Below are 21942 nucleotides of genomic sequence, written 5' to 3' on the forward strand. Positions count from 1 at the left end.
AATAAGCTTTCATAGTTACAACAATATATGCATATTGTGCTAGTATTACATACATATAAGGCCCTTGTGTGACCATGTATCTAATATATTGTGTCGCACGAGCCCAAACTCCGTTGCCTCCAATGTACAATGTATCCGCATATAGGGACGTTAATCTGTAGTAGGTTTTTTTTTGTTTTTTTTGTTCTTTGTTCTAAAAGTTATTATCGTTTTTTTGTTTTCTTGTGGAGTAACTTCCAAATGGTGTAAAGTTGGTTATAGTTCCTTTTGGGAACAGCGGATGGAGCAGTGGAATGGCGAATGGCAACGGTTGTTGTTCCATTTTCCACTCGGTTATATTTGTGCGTGCTTGTGTGTGCGTTGTGCGTGTGGTTGTGTGGTTGTGCGTTTGTGTGGTTGTGCGTTTGTGTGGTTGTGCGTTGTGGCTGTGCTTACCTTCCACAGGGAATAACCAAGAATGGCGACGATGAGGGCGGACAGGAAGAAGAGTACGGGAGTAGTGGCGGTAAGGACGTCGGCCGTTAGGTCGGGCGGGGTTGGACCACCATCATTCGAAGGCACATTGTTTGGGACTACAGTATGGGGAACCTGTGGGGTACGTGGGCCGTAATTTCCTCCTAAGTCACCTGCTGCTTTTGGAGGATCTGATCCTAATACAAAATCATTACCGCCATTTGTTTTATTAGAACCGATACCTTGATCGTTAGTAGCACTAGGAGGGGAGGCAGGACTTGAGGCACCAGGGCTTTGTTGACCAGTAGAACCTGGACCAGTAGAACCAGGTCCTGAGGAGCCGGGACCAGAAGGGCCGGACGCAGGAGCTGTACCTGCGGGACCAACTGGACCAGGGCATGCCGCTGCGGCTCCACTGGAGGATGTTGCTGGTTGTGGTTGTGCTGCCTTCGGTGGTGGTGCCGGTGGTTCTTGTGCTGGTTTTTGTGAATCCGTTGTAGGTGTGGTGTCTACGCCTGCAGGTCCTGAGGGGAAGTGTAAGGGAAGAAGGAAGATGATGAATCTAAAGTTTGGCAAGTTGATAGATGGTTGTCGTTGTTGGTTGGCCACACGATGCAACCGATCGTGGGACTCACGGTCCATCGCTCATGGTTGGCCACGGTGCGAACGGTGGTTACGGTGCCACTCCGGGAAAAGACTCTCTCTCTCCAACTACACAACACCACACACACAACACACACACAGACAGTGTGTGTGCGTCTACGTCTGTCGACGTCTACATCCCGCGGCGGTCTCTCTGGCCCGCCTTATCGAAACACTGTAAAACTTTATCCTCATGAGCTCCCTGCAGATGCTCACAGTCTGTCGGAAGCTTTGGAGATTTCTGGCGAACACGCGTGTTGTGTGCACTGTGCACTGATGGCTTACCTGAGTCTTTCCGCGAAGTTCCATCAGGTCCTGGGTCTGACGGTACTGTCGGACTTGACGGTTCTGGTGGAGGAGGTGGTGATCTGGATCCTTGGGTGTCCTCTGCACCGGTAGCTGTTGGTGGTGCCGCTGGTGGTGGTGGCGCCGCTTCTGTTTCAGTCCTCGGTGATCCCAGTGGTTGTGCTGGTACAGGTGACGGTGTTGTCCCTTGTCCTGTGTTCTCCGCACCCGCGCTGGATGATGTTACTGCTGACGCACTTGCCGCTCCTGTTTTATTCCGTTCTTCCACTTTCCCTGGTTCTGATAGTGGTGGTGCTGCAGATCCTGATGGTGATGATTTTGTTGTCTGAGCCCCCCGTTGCTGATCGTGCCCTGTAGGAGCCTTTGGGCGGGATGTTTCCTCCTTTTCTTTGTTCTTTGCGTCCTCCAGTATCTTTTTCATACAGGCCTTATTGTCGCATCCACGTACCATCTCTATTATTGTCTTCACCTTCTCACCCATAACTTTCCCAACCTCGTCCATTGTATTCTTCACTTGTTCCTTTAAATCGTTCACTTCCAACCCTTGCTTGCCCCCTTGCTTTCTTCCTGTTCTTTCCACTTTACACTCTGGACCCCATACTCCCGTATCCCCATCCATTATTTTTTCCTTATTCCTTTCAAACCACCTTTCCATTATTTCCCAGAAATCTCTATCTTGTGCTGTCACCCCTGGTACCCCCCCTTCCCTTGCATCCTTCTCTTCACATGAAATATTACCTACCGGCTTCCCGGCCATATCGTTGAATACTCCCTTCGCATAATTAAATGCCAATTGCCCGCCCTCTGCTGCTAAACAGTTTTTGCCTATGATTTTTTTCATAAATATATTAACTAGAATGCACTTCATATACACTATTATGTCCCTGTCCCTATCTACCATACCATCTATATTCTGTAAGTTTGCATTCTCTATCACTGAATAAATGTCATGTTTAAAATGTAATGCTATAAGTGTTAACTCGCATATATCTTTGTCCCCTGGACCCCATCCTTTAGTAGACTCTGAATCCATTAATGCTTCACACGATTCTCGCATTGTACCTGCCTGTTCTTCGTCCTGCATATATTTTTTAAATTTCTCCCATACTGTCTCTATACTTCCCCAAAATTTTTCCTATAAATATAATATGCATTATATATATTCGCATGTTAGTTATAATCTCGTACTCTATTCTCTGTGTTCATGTAATGCTACAAACTACTATACACCTATCTGCATAAATACATTTTTGCGTCCCCGTTCCCACAGAAATTATAGTGATCGACACTAGGACACGCTCTCAGCCTCTCAATGCATTCTTCCCTTTTATCCTAATATACTAATATAATACCTCCTAGACATGTGTTGCATTATCCCATATATTTAAACTTACCCCAAAGTTCGCAATATCGTCCTTCTGGACCCCTATATCCTTTTTGTCTATATAGTCCTCCCATAGTACTGTCAAATACTTCCACATGGCTTTCCCCTATTTTCCCTTATACAATTCGTCACTCGTGGCCTTGCTCACTGAAGTGCACATTAATGGAACAGTATGTTTCGGACCCATATTCCTCTAACGGGAACTTCTACCGATACATAGTGAGAATATTCCCCCCTGTTCACTAAAATCCTTAACAACAAATACCCCCTGTTTAAACTAAAACCCAGTATAACAACAACATCAAGACTTCTGCCGTCGTTGCCGTCGTTGCCGTCGTTGCCGTCGTTGCCGTCGTTGCCGTCGTTGCCGTCGTTGACGCCGTTATTGCTGCCGCACATAATATGTGTATTCCTTCGTCCTCGTCCCCCGCTCCCTGCTGCCTCACTCGAATCCGTCCCGCGAAAGCCTTACTCGAATGCGTCCCTCTAACCCCTTCACTCGAACCGCTTTAGTCGGAGACAATCCTCCTCCTTCTTACACTCGGCCGCGGTGGTCGACGCGTTTGCTCCGAGCGACAATCCTGCGCCTGCGTACACTCGGCCACTACGTCGAATCGTGCACCCGGCCGCGTTGGTCGACGCGTTTGCTCGGATAGACAATCCTCCTCCTTCTTACACTCGGACAATCCTTCGTCGAATCCGTCTTACTCGCACAATCGCCTTTACCGGGCCGCGTTTGCTCGGAGACAATCGCTTGTACGAGGACGCGGCAACGACGGAAGACGACACTGATGTTGTTGTTATTACTGCGGTTTTTAGGTGTACTCACACAGAGACAGCGTGTGTGTCAAGGCGTTTAGTAGAGAAGGGGGTGGGGGTGTATATTCATGACGCGTTGTGTAGTATTTTTTCTATGTTTTCTTGTGTTCTTTTCTTTTTTGTTCTTCTCTACGGGGGGATATTGTTCATGTGTAGAAGAGAGACAGAGTCTTCTCTGTATTGCGCAGTGGATGTTGTTATGCATTTGTAGTGATACGTTGTTTTTGGGTCACTTTTTTTGTCTTGTTTCCCTTTTTTCATTTCTTTTTTTCCTTCTTCCAAACCCCACGATTTATGGCATGTGTGATTACATTCAGATAGGGGATAGTTTGTTCATGGAACATGTTTCAGCGGGCAGCCTATACTGGAAGACATGTTCCGTTCCCTAACAATCTGAATAATAAGTAATAGAATATTATGTCCATATTATACTAAAGCCGTTATCTGAGCATAATTGTTTCATCCGTTGGACTCTATTAATTTATGATAATGACAATATGAACTATAAGAGGTTAGGGGACTTATTAGCACATTATGTGCGGGAAAGGGCACTAGGGGGCGATGGAACAGCATATACGGTAATTCATTGTGAGGGCAAAATGGAGTGAGCATGCGCCTACACATATATATAGGTGGTCGATACGCAGGGTACTCAGTTTGCAGCAAACATATGTTTACGTTACGTGAATGGGACAGCATATGCCCGATGTGAGCATACCATCCTTTGTCCACAATGTAGCATAGGGGCGACTGGCGCGAGTATCTTCCGTGAAGACAAGAAAATGACATATATGTAGTTGCCCCCGCATTACTCCAATTGCAGACAAGTTTATGGCAGGATATAGAGGCACAGCTGCAGAAGTTTATACAACATTTGAAAGAGGATGGAATGGACGATATGTATTCTGTGAATTGCAAGAACTCTGGCTGGCCGCTCCCGGATGACCCGACTGAGACACCCAGAATAGTTAAAAGCATGGGTGCCAGAATTATATGCACACTTATGACTAAAGCATTGTATTTCCTTAATGGGTGGAGCAAAGCACCAGGCACGGATATGGAAGATGATAGTGTCGGAAACAGAGAATTGAGGAATTTTATTAAGTGTACAATCGTGCACATGTTCATGCACTTGTTGAACGAGTCCGCATGTGCGAGTACGTGGGGCATTTTCTATGCATGGTACTCAATGGAAAAAATGGGGGCCCTACCAAACTGGAGCACGAATTTAGTCTATACGCAGGCGTGCACGCAAAATTTAGACGTACAGCTACAAGTGGCTGGGTGGAGCATGAAGGACGCAGTGAAGGAGTGGTTGAAAAGAAATGTAAACATACAGAACACACTGAACAGACACAGCTTCGTGCAGAATTGTGGTCTTGCAGTGCCAAAAACTAAAGGAAGCAAGCAGGATGGAACAGATCAAGTAGATGAGGACACTTTGCAGAAAATACAGAACGTTGGGGGGAATTTACAGACAGCAATGAGGAAGGCATTCAGGCAAATTAAAAAAGAATGGAGGGAACAGGCGATAGCAGCAGGAGTCAGCAATGTAGCGGCGTCCCCTGAGACAGAGTCGGACGATGAGGCCCATGACGATGCGGATGACGATGAAGAGCAGGATACGAATGGTAAGAACAGTACAGGAGCAGCGTGCTACTCATACGGGCAATACGAATACGCATAGTACGCATGCGTCTGAATACGCATACGGCGCATACTACCACGGCCGGCACGGACAGGGCCGGCACCGTTACAGCCGAATATGGATGCCGCCACCAACAGGACTGCGCATACGGATGCCGCCAAAACCACAACAACAACGCACACGCGCGGGGAACAGCACGGCACACGGCTGAAACAGCACCCTCTTTGTTGAGCCGAGAACAGCGGCCACAACAGCACAGCAAGCTACTTCGCTGTCGTGGAGCGATGGCCACGACGGGAGCGGCGGGTAGTGTACACCAGGTCTGTGCGTGTGTGCGGCGGCACGGCGTCACAGTCGTGCGTGGGATGGAGCGCCGGTCATGACGGCACCGGAGACGAGATGACGGCAACAACAAATACAAGTGTACTGCTACCATGTATCCACCTCACCGTGCGCTTGCTGCCGCCTGACCCAGTTCACCGAGTGCACCTGGACCCATGCAGCCGACCCATGCATCGAGCCGCACCCCCACCCTGGCGCTACCTGATCGAACCACACCACATCGACCGCCCCTTCTTTCTGTACCACTTGTGTCCTTTTTTTTTATCATCATTCTACCATATTTCTCCTTTTTGTAGCGGGGACGGACAAGGACAAAAAGAAAGAAGACAGCAGTAACGCGCCCCAGGTACCGAAGAAAGTAGAAGCGCCGCCACCACCTAAGGTACCAGAGGCACCCAAACAGGGCGTTGTTCCTCAGGACAGGGTGTCAGTACCCAAAGCTGCACCGGATGCACAGGCACCATCCGTAGCACAAGGAGGCAGGTCTGACACACCACCAGCGGATGCCGCACCAACAACATCGGCAGGCACGGGACAAGGAACACAGACAGAAACCACACCACCAGGACCGGGTCCGGGACCTGGACCTGGACAACAACCCCCCCCACCTCCACCACCAAAGGACGGACCACATAAATCAGGGCCACAAGCCACAACAAACGAAAAAACAGGTGAGGAAAAGTGTAAGGACAGTCTTGGGCAGGGCCAACCGCGCTCGGGCTCAGTAGTTATAAGTGCCGGATGTACATCGGACACTGCCTTAGGAGCACTACCGGGCGTTACGGACACATCCGACTCCAAGCCCAGGAAGCCTGATAACGGTAATGTACACTACGATTCACACCGGCGCCTCTCCAATACTTGATGCGTGGGATAGCGTGCGAGAGAAAAAACAAAAAACAACAACAATTTCCGGAGAGACAGAGGGAGAGACAACACGGAGCGAGAGAAACCAAACGTCGAATGAGAATGAGCAGGCACAGCGTGCCGGGGCAAGCCAGGCGAGCGAGCGAGTAAGCCGCCGCATCAGGTAGAGCGATGGGTCGGCCGCTGGATGTAGACGTAGACGGGTAGACGTCGACGTCGACGTCGACAGACAGACACACACACTGTGTGTGTGTGTGTGTTGTGTGTGCTGTGTGGGTGCGCGAGAGAGAGTCTTTTCCCGGGGTGGCACCTTGCCCCGTGCAATGCCCTGACCCCCGTCCGTCTCCTACCACCGTCTCCCCAACGCTTGCCGACGTCCCCGTGGCACCAATGGTGCCGACCGTGAAACGGTGGCGACGAACCAACCATGCGACGAACCACCTGAAAAACTTAACTTCCATCACTTTCTTCTGTTCACTTTGTTCGAATATGCAGGTGAGAAAGCTGAATCCAAGGCTGATGACAGTGAACAAAATAGTAAGGGTGCCGTCGCCACAGGTAGTGGTACAGAGGATCAGACTACAGTGACTAATAAAGCTGATCCCCCTGCTTCAACTGGTCCCACAGATCCAGTTAGTCCAGCTGGGGCAGCAGGCGCAGGCGGTGCACAGGGTGCATCCGGTGCAGCCGGCAACGACGGTAAAACCGTCGACAATGGCGGCAACGATGTCCCCCCTCCTCTCAATCCACCCAAACCAAAACCGAACCCGAACCCAGATCAAGCGGGAAGCAGCCCCGGCGGCGGCAGCACTACAGAGGATTCATCTAGTCCCGGTTCCACTGGTCACCAACCCCCTGGTTCCTCCGGTCCTGGCTCCACTGGCCACCAAAACCCTGGTTCCTCAGGTCCAGGTTCTACTGGTACTGGCTCTACGGGGACTCTGCAACCGGGTACCACAGGAGATGGCTCCACAGGTGTCCCAAACCCCGGTTCCTCAGGACCGGGCAGTCAGGACACAGGTCAGGGCGCTCCCTCTGCCTCCACCTCCCCGGACGGTAATGATAAGACACATAAAACTGCTGATGATCCCTTTGGACTTGACCTAAATAATCCTGGCTCTGCTGTACTTGGTAAAGTCGGAGGTGCATTTGTCGAAGGTATACCCCCACTAGTTTACCACGATACAAAGGGTAAGGGACCTAATACAGACCCTCATGATAACACCATCAGTCCATTCATAACACCTGCGGACATCTTGCTTTCTACCCCCGTTCTTATCTTCTTTGCATCGGTCACTTCCCTTATCCTGCTCTTTTTCCTTGGCACACTAAGCACACACACACAACGCACCAATATAACCGAGTGCAACATGGACCAACAACCGTTGCCATTCGCCATTCCACTGTTCCCAAAAGGAACAACAACCAACTTTACACTATTTGCACTATTCGACAAAGCAAAAAGAAATACAAAATAAAAAAAATAAAGTATTAGGGACGTATGTCGCGACATGCCGCTACATGGTACATTTAATGCAACTATTGTTGGACTCCTAAGGTACATTATTTAACATGTGTACACAACAGCGTCATACATATTTGTGATACTTCACTAACATGCATATACTGTGGTCATTATGACAGTTTATTATTGAGGAAAACAACACAAACAAAAAGCCCTCAATCCTAAAACCTGTAAACCTAGTTCTTGGCAACACTGACACCTCTAAACTTAAATCTTAAATCCGGATCTTCCACTTCGAAACCAGAACCATACAACTCATACACTTCCGAAACTGTGGCCATTAAACCGTAAGCCTTAAACCCTGAACCCTAAACCCTGCAATCTTTTGTCCGGATTCCTGAACCTTAAATTCATGTAACCTGAAGCCCTGAATCCTAAACCTCTTAAACCTCATAATACAAAATCACCCTACATATACCCTTCATTCTTATACATGCTCCTCGCACTTTTAATTCAATCCATTCAAACTTTTCCAAAAAAGAGGGAGGTGGAGATAAAGATATACATATACAAACAATTCTAAACTATATTCTCATATTTATAATTTATCATTACATAATACATCTGCGAACGCCATAAATAACTACCCTATGAATGTCGACTACGATAAGTATATAATCTTCCTCATACATATTCTAAATAAATACCGCTTACAGCACTGACGCACTGTATAAAAAATCTTGAATCTACAGCGTAACCTCCTTAGGAAAAATGTCCGTCGTGATACATTATACAAATGGCCTAATTCTTCTTTTAAATAATTTCGCTATCATTATATCAACATTAAAATAACAACATGCTCGTGCATATATAAAAGTTTTTATTTTTGTCAAAAGTACATAATTTCCATTTCACGGGACCGTCAAAAGTGCAATATTCTTAAAAATTGTACTTCATATGTTTACAAAACATCAAACACATGAATTAATTTTAAGTCATAGATGTACAAAAACCAAATGTTTGTATTATTCTGCATTATCATATCCTTCGTATTATATATTCTTGTGTACATTAAATTTTCACTTTATTTATATAATATAAATACTGAGAACATTGAATCATAAATCTCATACACAAATGTTTCCCAGTAGAATCTGCCGTGAACAACAAAAAAAAAGGAAAAAATAAACGTATAATTCAAACACGCGTATATATAAGAACAAAAAAAGATATAATGTCATTCTGAAACTTTCTCTTCGCTAAAATCAAGAATAAAAAAAAAAAAAAGGGAAAACATGGTACCTTCCGCGAAATTTTTAATATTTAGCCTGATACTGTACCTTCGGCAAGATCCGTACTATGTATGATAATACCTAAAGCATCCCCTAAAACAACCTTGTTTTTATTCCGATTACCCTCTTTTTTCTGTGTTGTTAAAAATTAGAAACTTCTTCGTTCTTATCCTTTATCTGAATACTTGTGCATTGTATAAACGCTCAAATACATGCTCCCGTATTTTCTATATGTTAGGCGAATGAATTCGGCACATCATGGAACCATACAACTGGTCAAGGACGCAACTTAGGGATAAGGATTAGCAGATCATTGAAAGGGTACGAAAAAACTGATATTGAAACACTGAAGCAGAATAATATTGTACTAAGGGAAAAATTAATGGGTTTAACAGATGCAGAATACGAAGAATTAATTAACCGATACAATGCCTGGATGAACGATACCACTAGAAGACTGGACGCAGGGGACGTGTCATACCGGAACTTCTCTAAGAATTGTTTAGATATAAAAAAATATAATAATAACTCTAATTCACGCTGTAGAAATAACAGTCCACGCGGTAGTTTAAAGACAAAGTTGAAAGACATGGGCCATCGTGATAACGTTAGTAAATCAAACGAGTCCTTAGACCTAAATTATTTTGGTCATGATGAGGAAAAAGAAGTTCACAGATTCATTAACTATTGCAGTGTGCAGAGTCCTTCCAATGAACGGGATGATATTTCTAAGGATGGGGAAGGAGTTGACACATCCACCAGTTGCAGCAGTGTGGAGAGTCTGTTTGAAGGACGAAATGACATTAGCGATGATCAAGAAGGAATTAACAGAATGACAGAATCATCAACATATCGTAATAGACACAGAGGGTCCTGTATTATAACGGCAGCTGATATCGACGAGGAAGTTCAGTATTACATAGAAAAATTACGACAACGACATGAATTGTCCGGCAGACATAGTGGAGAGTTTTTTGAGAACACCTCTTTGGGCAAAATGCTCAGAAAATTAGATCTCAACGTTGGACCACGGGGTTTCTCATCTTACTTACGAAATAAAGCACAAGGTGAGGGAACGAGGGAGAAATCCAAAGGATTCTCATTGAAGTGTAAAACGCATATGCAAACACCAGGACAAAATAATAAACTTCCCAGCAGTGCTAGTAGAGGTTGCCCTAAAAACACCGCACACAGGGACAGCTATCGGAAACCAAATTCCAAAGTTGGATCGGAAGGATTATTACCAGCATCACAGAACAAGGTTCAAGTTGAAGAAGTAGCAAAGAAACCCAGACGACTCTTTAGCGCATGGACACATACTTTACTTACGCGTGAAAAACTTGTCACCGTGACTGCGGCCATCTCTGCTTTTAATATAATAGAACTGTATTTGTACTTGATACTTTGGGAGCCATTTGTATGTATCATATTCCTTGTTGCAGTTGCGAGCACAATAGCCATTATGCTTCCGGTTCTCCTATTCCGCTTTTGCAGAAGGAAAATATCAGGCATGTCGAATAATATTTTGAGTGAATGAACTTCCGCGAGTGGAACCGGAAGCCTGAACTATGTGAGAATTCAGAAGTAACAACAGTATTCAACTTTCCGTGGACAATTTCAATGATACTATATGATCATGTATATTTATTAGATTGACTATTTGTATAATGCTCCGTACTATTTGTTTGATAGGGCTTATTCATATTTGTAATATTTTTGCCCGAATTATGCGTTAAATTATAATTTATTTATATCTTTCTAATATATATATATAGTTTGAGCGTATATGACGCTGTTTGTTTCTGTGTAATTAGTTGTCCATAGACATGATCAAAGGACAAAGCATTTGAAAAAAAAAAAAAAAAAGGATGCGTCCTTATGTTTCCTATATAAATACATATATATGTACGCATATACATTCTCATATATATAACGCACATATACTTTACATCATACATGTAACATATATTATATAATAACTCATACAGTGCCTATTCTTATAATATGTAACATTTTTCCCTTTCTTCTTCCTTGCGTATGTATGATTTATTATTCTGCTGTGTATACAAAATTCCTCATTGCCAAATGAAACGGTTTAACACCCTACCTTTTGATATGCACACAAATGGAGGATGTTATAAATTGTAAAAGTCCATATATGCGACAAGTCCTTCACCGGAAGGGTGACATGTGTCATTTGCACACATAATACATTATATCCTGTGTTTCCCGTATATGTGCTGTGTGACGCGTAATGTCCCACGGGATTCGTTTCTGATTTTTGTATATGGGGAAATACACGCTTCTTTTGAAGTGGCCGCACTCTTCGGCAAAAGTGAATCGAATCTTCTAGAAACGTAATTCTTCCTTTTATGTAAAAGTATGACACACACACCTTCCAGTGAACACACTACAGGGAATCAACATCTCCCGTCGTGCTTCTAAAACTAACTCCATGGATGTTCCCTTTGTCCGCCGTATTGCACATGGGCAAATTATGTATAGTTAACAATGTGGACCTTATAGCTACTGCTACCATCAGCGCCATAATGCCATGTTCGTGGGACGTTCGCCGTACAAAATGCATTGTTTACGCCGCACCCGCTTTTTTTTCGTTCATCAATAACTTTTGGCGTTTTACCCTGCGTCTGGAATGAAAAGCGGGGGCAGGAACGGCAATATGTCGGAGTGCCGCACACTACATCCTTCTGGTTTTCTGGGAATTGACTAATAATTAAGGGTGACGGGAAGCCATAAAGGAAACTGTTCGTTTGCATTTGCAAAGCCTTTCATCCTTCCCTTAGCACATATAATACTATTCCATCGCGAAATCCATTCTCCTAAAACTTAATTCAGTCATATGCGCGCTTTATGTACATCATCGTGCCTTTATGATTTCCACTACATGATTATACGCACACTTTCCATAGTCATTCGTTTTACACATCGCGCGTGTAATTCATTTTGTTTTAAAGAAAAAAAGGAAAAGAGAAAGAGCATAAGAGCTGAGTTAGCCGTAACGCTAAAACAAATTGAAGTTCGAAAAAAAAAAAATAAATATTTGTACAAATGAAAAAAAATAAAATAATAATAAAATAACGTAAAAACAAAGAATGCCTGGACAAAATTACGCGCGCACAACTTGGAATTTGCCGCAGCCCCCAGAAAAAAATTAACCGGTGTGTGTTAACAAAATTGAGGAAAAAAAGAATTTACATGTTCAGGCGCACAACAGCACATGTACTTACGCATTCTGTACAAACGTAGGGCGTTGCGCTTGTACTGTTACGAATAAAATGTACCATGAGAAAATTCACCAGATTTAAATAAGCGGCAACACTTTTGCGCAATGCATTTAGGCGTCACCGCGCGGAACATGTATGCCTTTATATTATGCTACAGCGCTGAAAATAATTATTCCGAAAGAACAAATTCTTCTTGTATTCAATTTTGTCCCATATACTTCTCACGAGTTCACTTCTGAAATTGGGAATCATCCGTGTGCATATAATTCCGCGCTACGTATGATAGGTGTCTGCAACCGTGTATGTGCCTCCTGATGATTTGAAGCTTATGCATTTCCGCAGCTCATGATATTTGAGGACCCCGTGACATATGAAATTGGTTACTCTGTACGGGCGCCACAAAAATTTAACGATGAAATATAAAGTTTACTGAGTAATTCCGTTCATACGCATTCCTATTATTCCTGCTGCTGATATGAACTTATAATCACCCCACCCTGTGTACTTCAAGCCTTACGTCCGCACGCAACATGTACACACAGTGGACCTCGGCAGCTGCCAATGAGGTCATAGCTCGTTACTCAATGTGCTAATTTGTTTTTGCCCGATTTAAATACATACTGCTTACATTATCATAACCGCTTGTTACTACTTCCCACGTACCCCTTTATAGTATTCCCTAGACCAATGCATTTATTGTATCTTCCCAAGTGCGTGTATGTCCACTGTGTTTATGTGTTACCTTCCTTTATATAACGTCCGTCTTTCCCTAATGTACACATGTGACGTGCTCACAGGATGCTATGGCAATGATGGATTCCTTTGCGATTCTCCGCATATACAGGACAGTAAACATCCATAAGACTTGACCAAGATACAGAGAAGAACATATTACACACAGTGAAAAATTCTGGTTCTACAATATAATCCAAACGTAGCGCATATGATACCCCGCAACCACATTTCAGTGGACAGAGAACTCTTCCCTTCCGGTATAACTGGCCTCCGCATAATCCCTGCACAATGACGTCTCCCACATTTTTTCCCCTCCTACACGCTCCACCATTTGAACAGAGGCACAGTAAATATGCGCTCCAAAATACTAACTCCTGCTCATAACAGTGCTGCTCTGAATGGAACGTGAGTGGTACCTTGCAGTGGTTACTTGGGTAACCCAGAATAAACACAACGTGGAATAGTGTGTACGGCATTCGACGCATTTTTCCGCCAATTCTAATCGTTTCCTGATATAGAGGCACCATATATACCTGCTATTTATTCTATTCGTCCTTATTACTTATGATGGTCGTTCGGATGTCTTAAAAGTATCCTTCCATTCTTCCGTATATATTCCGTCGTCCATTTTTCTTAAAAGGAGAAATTTCTTCCCCATTCATATGTTAAAGGAATGGAGTGTAGGAGGTGTCGTTTCCTTCCTCCTTCTAAACCACATAGCCGAACAGGACTGAACATCACGAATTGTCCTCTATTTTATTTATTATTACAGTGTGGAAAAAGAAAAGGAAAAACAGGGAAACAGAGCAACGAAATAGCAGTGTAACTTTGATCATTTATTTAAATCTTAAGTTTTAACGGAAACGCAATGCAGCGTAGGGTTAAGCTGAGGGTAAGGAAATAGAAGTTCTACGTGTCAATTGTTATTCAATACTAATACTGAAACAAACGAAGCAGATTCTACAAGTGTACAATACATTTTACATATTGTAATTATGCGCTTCTTAATATGGTTGTATAAATATAGAACACCTGTAATAAAGTGCAAGTATGGGAAAAATTACAGTGTACCCACCTGTATACCATGAAGTCCGATATTTCCCCTTTCCTAAAATTATTATACATGTCCTGAAAATAACCTTTTTCTAAACAGGCAGTGGCGTGTTTATCTCCTTTTTTTTTATTTTGTCATTTTGTAAAGAAAAAAACCTTTTCCCTGCAAAAATAATATATTCATGACAACTTAAAAAAACATACTGATTCCGTAACATAGAACCTTCGGAAATAAACAGAGTAAAAAGCAGATATTCATTGTACAGTATCAAAAGGAAGGTGGCATCCCAGTAACAATTTTCACGGTTCCGTATATACAAGTTGATGAATCGATATAAGCATAATATAGCATATGGAAAGGAAAAAAAAAACAATAGTAACTATGTATATTCTTCCTATGCTTCGTCCCTTATTGTAGGAAACTTATTATAAATATTCCAGGGGAGTATTCTCCCCAGAATTACATTCTGTACCTTTCATAGTAATATTTGTTACATTCATATTCTCCAATTTCCTACCTTCCATATACGTATTCCTTGCATGTATTTTTTTCACATGCATATTTTCTACATTCATTCGTTCTACATTCATATGCTTAATATGTATATTCCTTATTTGGATATTTCCAATTTTCATACTCTCTGTAACACCATTTTCTACCACTTGAAATGGCCTCCAAGTTACTACATTTCATGATGAATATTTCATTAAGAAATATGTCACATAATATCCTGTCGTTCTTAATACAGGAAAATATTTATCGTGAACCTAAAAACCCCTAAACCCTAAAAAATTCTACTGTTCTAATAATGCAAATAATCTAATTCTTCTTAAAATAAATTTCCCACCATTATATCCACATTAAAACAACAAAATGTTTGTGCATACAAAGAACTTTTACTTTTCAAAAATACATAATTTCCATTTATTCCACCATTAGCAACTAGATATATTTGAAAAGTAGGTAATAGTTTTTCTCAACACACCGACAGCCCTAATTAATTGTAAATAATATCACATGTATAGGCAATATATGTTTATTTCATTTTTTTAGCATTACCACATTTCTAATATATACTGCCTTTAATATTAATTTTTCATTTAAATTATACATCTGAATACTTACAACAGAGAATAATAAATCGCATACACAAACGGTTTAATTGGCCTATGCTGTGTACAAAAAAAAAAAAGAACTGCATAATCTGCACATATATACACCAGAAAAAAACGATATATCGCTATTCTTAACCTCCCCTTTGTTAAAAGCAAAAGAAAACCAAAAAACAAACAAAATGATGTTCCCTGTGCAACTTTCCATATTCAGCTTTATATTATACTCCTGGCAATATCCCGAAAACGTACGACACAATAATTAACGCTTGCGTACAATGGGCATCCTCATTTATGATTATGATGTTATTCGTGCTCCTAACAGTTCAAAAGTTCTATTCCTTTCTTTATTTTATCTGAATACTTGTTCATTGTATAACGCTTCAAATACATCCTTCCCCCGTTTTTTCCTATATGGTAGGTAAATGAATTCGGCACATCATGGAACCATACGGCGAAGCAAAATGACACTGTCGGCGTCAGGATCAGTAGATTGCTCACGGTTGAATTGGATATGCAAGCACCACCACCAAATAATACATTACTAACCAGTCCTGGTAAGGGTCAAGATAAAAAAGTCGCATCGGGGCAAAAGCCAGGCAAGTCCGGTAAACCAAAATCGAAGGTTGGTGAAGCAGGCTCCTTGCCACCATCCTCACAGAATGAAGTACAAAGTGAAAACAAGGAAAAGAAGCCAAAAGAAACTACAGTGAAGAGTGGAACGGATAAGCAAACACCAGAACAGAATAAAGGTCCCGTTAGTTCTAGCGGAGGCCCAGTGAAAACAACTGCGACGGATGGGAAGTCGGGAAAACCAGATGCTAAGGTTGGATCACAGGGGTTATTAGTAGCTTCAGAAAAGAAGGAACAAGTTGAAAACACGCCCGAGATACCCAGGGGACTTTGTAGTACACTAGCGCGAACTATATGCAGGAATAAATGGTGGATCCCGCCCACTTTGGCTATACTTGGATTCTATGCAGCAATGTTGTGCATGCACAGTGGCTTAATAGGTAAGCTCAAGTACACAGGCACATCGGGGGCTGTTGGCATATCCTTGGGTGCAGTTACGGGAAGCATAGGACTCATGCTCCTGATCATGCTAATTCGTTTCTACTACCGAAGGGGAAAAGCAAAAGTCCAGAAGAAACCTTTGACAGACAAAATTTTATCAAAGGAGGATCAGAAGCCTCAACTACCCGAAAAACCGGAAACACCTAAGAGCCCGGAAGCACCTAAGAAACCAGAGGTATCTGAGAAGCAGGAAGCACCTAAAAAGACAGGAGAGTCCGAGAAACCGAAAGAACCTAAGAAACCGGAAGTATCACAGAAACCGGAAACACCTAAAAAACCCGAGATACCGGAGAAGTAGGACGCACCTAACAAACCAACCGTGTCAGCATAATCGTAAATACCTTCATTATTCTACTGTTGGTAATCAACTTCAATATTGTGGTATAATATTATATATCTATTAGACCGACCATCATTGTATGACATGCTGTACTATTTGTATGATAGAGTGCATTCACGGTTTTTTGGCATTTTCCTATATATTGTTTCGTTTTCTCCATTATAATTTTTGTTCGTACACTTTTTCGAATATACATAGTTTGTATGCATATGTTGTACTGTTTGTTGATATAATGAGTTGTTCATGCGTGTTACAAGGCAGAAAACAAAATTTAGAGAGAACAAAAGAGTATGTCCTACTTCACTTTTATATGTATATAATGTATACGTATGTTTTGTGTGCCATATGTAATATATAATGATTACCATGAACGCGATATGTATAGTGAGTATTTCTATAGTATGTGGAAATACCTGTTGTATTTTTTGGGAACTCCAAGAATTTTACTGCCCGGTTTACAACTCTTTCAGTTACTGAAACCATGTGCAGTGCAACACCCACACTTGGTGTGACAGTACCCAGTACAAAAGTAACTGACACGATAATGGGACTATTCATTATGAGGGGACGTGTTATGGCGTCATGCGTTGTAGCAGTATCTACTGCGGCAGCATATATTATTCCATGCCCACCTCCAGCGGCATCTGTTAAAAAAGGAGCTACACCCGCTATAGCAACATAAATACCTGCTACAGGATTCAGGGTTTCAGATGTTCGTTTAGAATTTAGGGGTTCTCCAGTTCAGGAATTTAAAGGTTCTGAGGTTTGGGGTTCCGAACTACAGGAGTCCCGGATTCCGGGTTTAGGATACAGGGTTCCACATTCGCCGTTCAATCTCCAGGTTTCAGGTTTTAAGATTCAAGTTTTAATGTTCCAGATTTACGTTTCCTGGGGAAACCGGGGGTGCAGGCTTGAACGGTGTGAAGTGTACAGGTCCCAGATTTGGGGTTTAGGGTGTACAGTGCGCTGAATGTGTTACTTTATGCGAATCCTTATGGGCATGACATAAAAAAAAGGACGATTCATTCCATATGAATGGTATTAATTTAATGTCCCCTGATGGAATAAATTGTGCTGCCTCTAATTTTTTCTCTCAGAAATAGGATAAATTAGGAATTTTATTTTAAACAATGGTTAAGGAAAATAATGCTAGCATATAGGATACCCTTTGTGTGTTATAAAAGTACAAAAAGTTCACACAACCTTTATATGTCCCCACTAGGACTTCATTGTTCTATGCAGTATATGCACAAGAAAAATGTTTCTACATGTGTGCATACAGTCAGCAACCCGCGAACATTAATTTAGAACCATTAAGGCACATAGTATGTATCAAAAAATATTAGTGTACGAAAACTGTATACATACCATAATAGCGTGAGATGCATACGCTTCTGTATATATAATGACATACTGTTAAAAGAAAAACATTAAACCAGAATCATTCAAAACCTAAACCTAAAACCACATAACTCTTACAATTATAATTTATAAATGGCTTAACACTTTTTTCCTATTAGGGATAAATGCATTATTTAATGAAAACATACTTCTTTTTTTTTAGTGTAAATAAATTTACAACGCTTGTGGCGTTACTTATTTTGCAATACTATGTGCTCAGAATTTGTTTAAAATTCTGATATTTATAAATTACTCTAATTCTATATTATTCCAGTTCTTTTAATGCAAAATAAATGAAAAATTATTTCAATCAACCTCTCCGCTTTTTTCCATTCCCTTAGGATAAAACGCTGTACATATATTTATATATAGAAAAATATCTACAGCGCCTATGTGTTCCTTTATTATTTCATAATGTTCCCTTTTTGTTATTCTACTATTCTATATTTTTTTACTGTGTCAAAAATACAATATCTTTTTTTCTTAATTCTTTCCGTTTTCCCTTTTAATTATTTTACACAGTGCACAAATACAACATGGAGAATTTTATGTACTAATGATATATATGAGTGCCTGAATATTACTCATTATACTTATACTTGCAGTGGAAGGGGAAAATACTTTTCTTCTTATCAATTTAAATATAAAAAAAAAAGGGTTTAAAAGGGGGTTCCCCCTGTTCCTTTCATTAAATAATTTAAAAAAAGGATGAAAAGCGAACATACGAAGAAATATAATTATATGATCTAATAGAAGAGTGCTCTTCCCTTTTTTGTTCTTTCCTTAAATTCAGAGAAATTACTACATTAGCAGCAACGTTATATTATATAAAACGTAAAGCTATAACTATGGCTTCGTCCTTATCAAGAATCATACGTATATTATCCTTTGCTATTCTTCTAATCCATGCTTCGGAGGTGAGCTAAATCCTTAATATATAAAAAGAATGCTCTGTATACGTATATAATTTATAAATTACATTTTCGGGAATTGTGATTATTTTAAGGTTTATGTGAATATAATATTAAACGAAATTTTTTTTCTTTTTTCTTTTTTTTTTTTTTATCATAACTGCGCCAGCATATGAGAGTACAATTTGTCCCTTTGTATATATTTATCATCACACATGCTCTTTACTTGCTTCCCGTTCCTGGCATCCTTCACTAAATGTTACCATTGCACAACTTAGCCTTCATTATTTCATTCTACTTTACTATATTTTACTTTATTCTATTTTATTTCCCTTTATCCCTATGTCATGTTATTCTTCTTCCGTGTAGAGTATACAAGTGGCAAGGAGGATCACAGCGTCCGCAACTACACACCTGTCCAGGTATGCACGGAGTTTGTCCGAGGAATCCCTTCTTTATGATGCTTATACATTCAACGATGACGAGTACATCCTCGAAAATTATTACCCTCCCGAAAATGGCTACAATGGTATAGACGAGGCGTGGTACTCAGAAGAGGAGATGCCCGCAATGGATACTTGCGTGCAGTGCCAGATCCACAGCGGGCCCGATGAGAAGTACAGATATTATAGCTGGCCCGTTATGCAGCAAAGCAACTGGGAAGAGGAGCAATATGATAATTGGATTGATGATATGATGCGTGAACTGAACCCTGAATGGTACAGCCAACCGGAGGAACAAGAAATTTGTAGCGACCCCGAGGAGCCGCAGCTTGACTCGTCGGACAGGGACAAGGATAAGGAGTCCAATCCCCAGGAACGCAATGAAGACTCTTCGCAACGAAGCTCTGCAGTACACGCGATGCAACAGTCCGTGCCAACTGTGTCCTACTGGAGGAAACATGCCCTGGAAAAGTATCAAAGAAAGCTTCCACGCGGTTGCACCATCCATGACCTTCCGAAGAATATGACGTACAATCAAACATTGAACATTGCGTATACATATCTTTTCTGGATTCATAAAAATAAGGCACTTGCTTTATATTTTTACCATGGAGTCCATTCAGAAAGGAAGTACTTAGCCATGGTAGACTATCTGAAGAAGTGGTTTTTCGACTTCGCTGAAGCCAATAATTTGCCTGATAAGTACAGGTTAAAGTGGTGGGAAGTATGCAAAGCGGAACTTATGCTTGATTTGGACTTCATTCAAAAGAAATATGAAGATTCCTTTAGCGACATTTTTGATACAAAGAGAGCAATATATATGTGGGCCGTATCATTTGAAGATATAGTAGTCCGTTTTAACGCAACAGTACAAGAATATATTATGCGAAACAAGGACAAGTGGATGAATATTTTAACCGAGAGAGTCAAGAGGTACAATGCAGGACCAAATGGAAAACGCAGTACTCAGGGGAAATAGAAGGCCGTAGTAGGAAGAAAGGAGGAAAAAATTAATACGGGGGGAAGTGCCCCCCTTTTTGGGTTTCTGCGCTCCTTTTCTATAATTACATGCCAAGTACGCCTACGACATACTTGGCTTTCCCGTTTGTTGAGCGGCCTTAGTGAGTTTTTGAGGTATTGCAGTTCTCACTCAGCTGAATGCCAACTCAGCATGGTAGTGTCTGAACACTTGTGATGACCTATTTGTCATTCTCCTATTCTCTATTGCACCTATTTATGTTTACACCTACTTGCGATTACACTTGTTTGTGATTACACCTATTTGTAATTACACTTATTTATGATTACACCTATTTGTAATCACACCTATTTGCAATTACACTTGTTTGTGATTAAAACTTATTTGTAATTACACTTCTTTGTGATTAAACCTATTTGTGGTTGCACCTATTTGTGATTACACCTATTTGCCATGGCCCATTTATTCGTGCAACTGTGTCCGTTTTTTACCAAACAGCAACCATATAAAGGTGTATTAGTACACCTAGTTGTTACCCATCTCCTGTAAATGGCCTGGCGCACACTCCACCTGAAACCCGATCGTTAGCATAATAACAAGACATAATGAAGGAACAATAATTCTTCATTCCTTACGGTCATGGCGACCAGAAAAAATATGACAATTCTTAACTTTGTTGCACATGCAGCTGAGCGCACGCCCCCGTGTACGACTTCTGGGAATTAACAACTACAATAGGAGGGTGTCACATAGTCCCACTTCGCTACGCGCACACCTGAATCTAGTTCTGCCGACTTAAACGCAGAATCAACGATTGATCACGGTAGCAGTGGACCTGCCAACAGCTAGACAATATAGCATTCCTCTTCGTGTGCAAAAACAGACAAAACTAGCACCCTCTGCTTGTGTTCCTTCACTTTCCCTGCTTTCCCTCCTTTCCCGTATGCCTCTTTTTTGTCGTTCTTTCGCTTGCCTTCCTCCGCCTCCTCCCTTTGCTTTCGTATTTCTCCCTTGGTATTCGTTCTTTTCTCTTTGTCTCGCTTCTTCTGTTTCCCATTATAAGAAAATAAACGATGGGGTATTTCATGACCATGCGCGCCGCCCCTGTGAAACCTTGCTCATCCATACTATCCCTGTGCGTGCCATGAGCGCCCATAAGATTGAACTGGTCTTAAAGGACTTAGCCCTTTTATCCTCCAACGTGAGCATGTATTGATACACGCCTTCTCTTTTGTTCTCTAAATATGTATATATATATTAGTGGTTCACTGCTTAAGAACTAATTAAATAGTATGCATTAATTCTGCCTTCACTTTATTCTCACACTCACAAGTTGAGTCAGGGAAAATTCAGTTTAATCGCATGACACTGCTTAGCTTGCTTTTAAAAACATAGATGAATTTGAATTATATGTGGCCTTTCCATATTAT

The 21942-nt window shown here is 41.6% G+C and overlaps 4 protein-coding genes across 4 annotated transcripts in view; 2 read left to right on the forward strand and 2 right to left on the reverse strand.

Annotated features, from left to right (window-relative positions):
• The window catches only part of AK88_02720 (uncharacterized protein), a gene marked incomplete at both ends in the record, with an annotated part of 7462 nt that extends 4278 nt beyond the window's left edge, over positions 1–3184 (reverse strand). Inside the window, 4 exons of the mRNA XM_012480345.1 lie at positions 436–977; positions 1381–2536; positions 2796–2873; positions 2984–3184. Coding sequence (XP_012335768.1) covers positions 436–977; positions 1381–2536; positions 2796–2873; positions 2984–3184 — 1977 coding nt within the window. The remainder of the gene's footprint in view (positions 1–435; positions 978–1380; positions 2537–2795; positions 2874–2983) is intronic.
• A 917-nt stretch (positions 3185–4101) lies between these two features.
• AK88_02721 (uncharacterized protein) lies at positions 4102–10755 on the forward strand (the record flags this gene model as incomplete). Its single annotated transcript, XM_012480346.1, has 5 exons — positions 4102–4182; positions 4428–5235; positions 5891–6415; positions 6957–7753; positions 9457–10755. The coding sequence occupies 5 exons, from the start codon at positions 4102–4104 to the stop codon at positions 10753–10755; spliced, it is 3510 nt and encodes a 1169-aa protein (XP_012335769.1).
• Positions 10756–14343: 3588 nt separating this feature from the next.
• AK88_02722 (uncharacterized protein) lies at positions 14344–14887 on the reverse strand (the record flags this gene model as incomplete). Its single annotated transcript, XM_012480347.1, has 2 exons — positions 14344–14474; positions 14716–14887. 2 exons carry the CDS (start codon positions 14885–14887, stop codon positions 14344–14346), a joined length of 303 nt encoding a protein of 100 aa, XP_012335770.1.
• A 659-nt stretch (positions 14888–15546) lies between these two features.
• Positions 15547–20512, forward strand: AK88_02723 (uncharacterized protein; the record flags this gene model as incomplete). The annotated part of the gene is made up of 3 exons (XM_012480348.1): positions 15547–15612; positions 15786–16732; positions 19513–20512. The coding sequence occupies 3 exons, from the start codon at positions 15547–15549 to the stop codon at positions 20510–20512; spliced, it is 2013 nt and encodes a 670-aa protein (XP_012335771.1).
• Positions 20513–21942: the final 1430 nt, after the last annotated feature.

This window comes from Plasmodium fragile, assembly GCF_000956335.1.
Source record: "Plasmodium fragile strain nilgiri unplaced genomic scaffold supercont1.28, whole genome shotgun sequence".
Classification (NCBI taxonomy): Eukaryota; Apicomplexa; class Aconoidasida; order Haemosporida; family Plasmodiidae; genus Plasmodium; species Plasmodium fragile.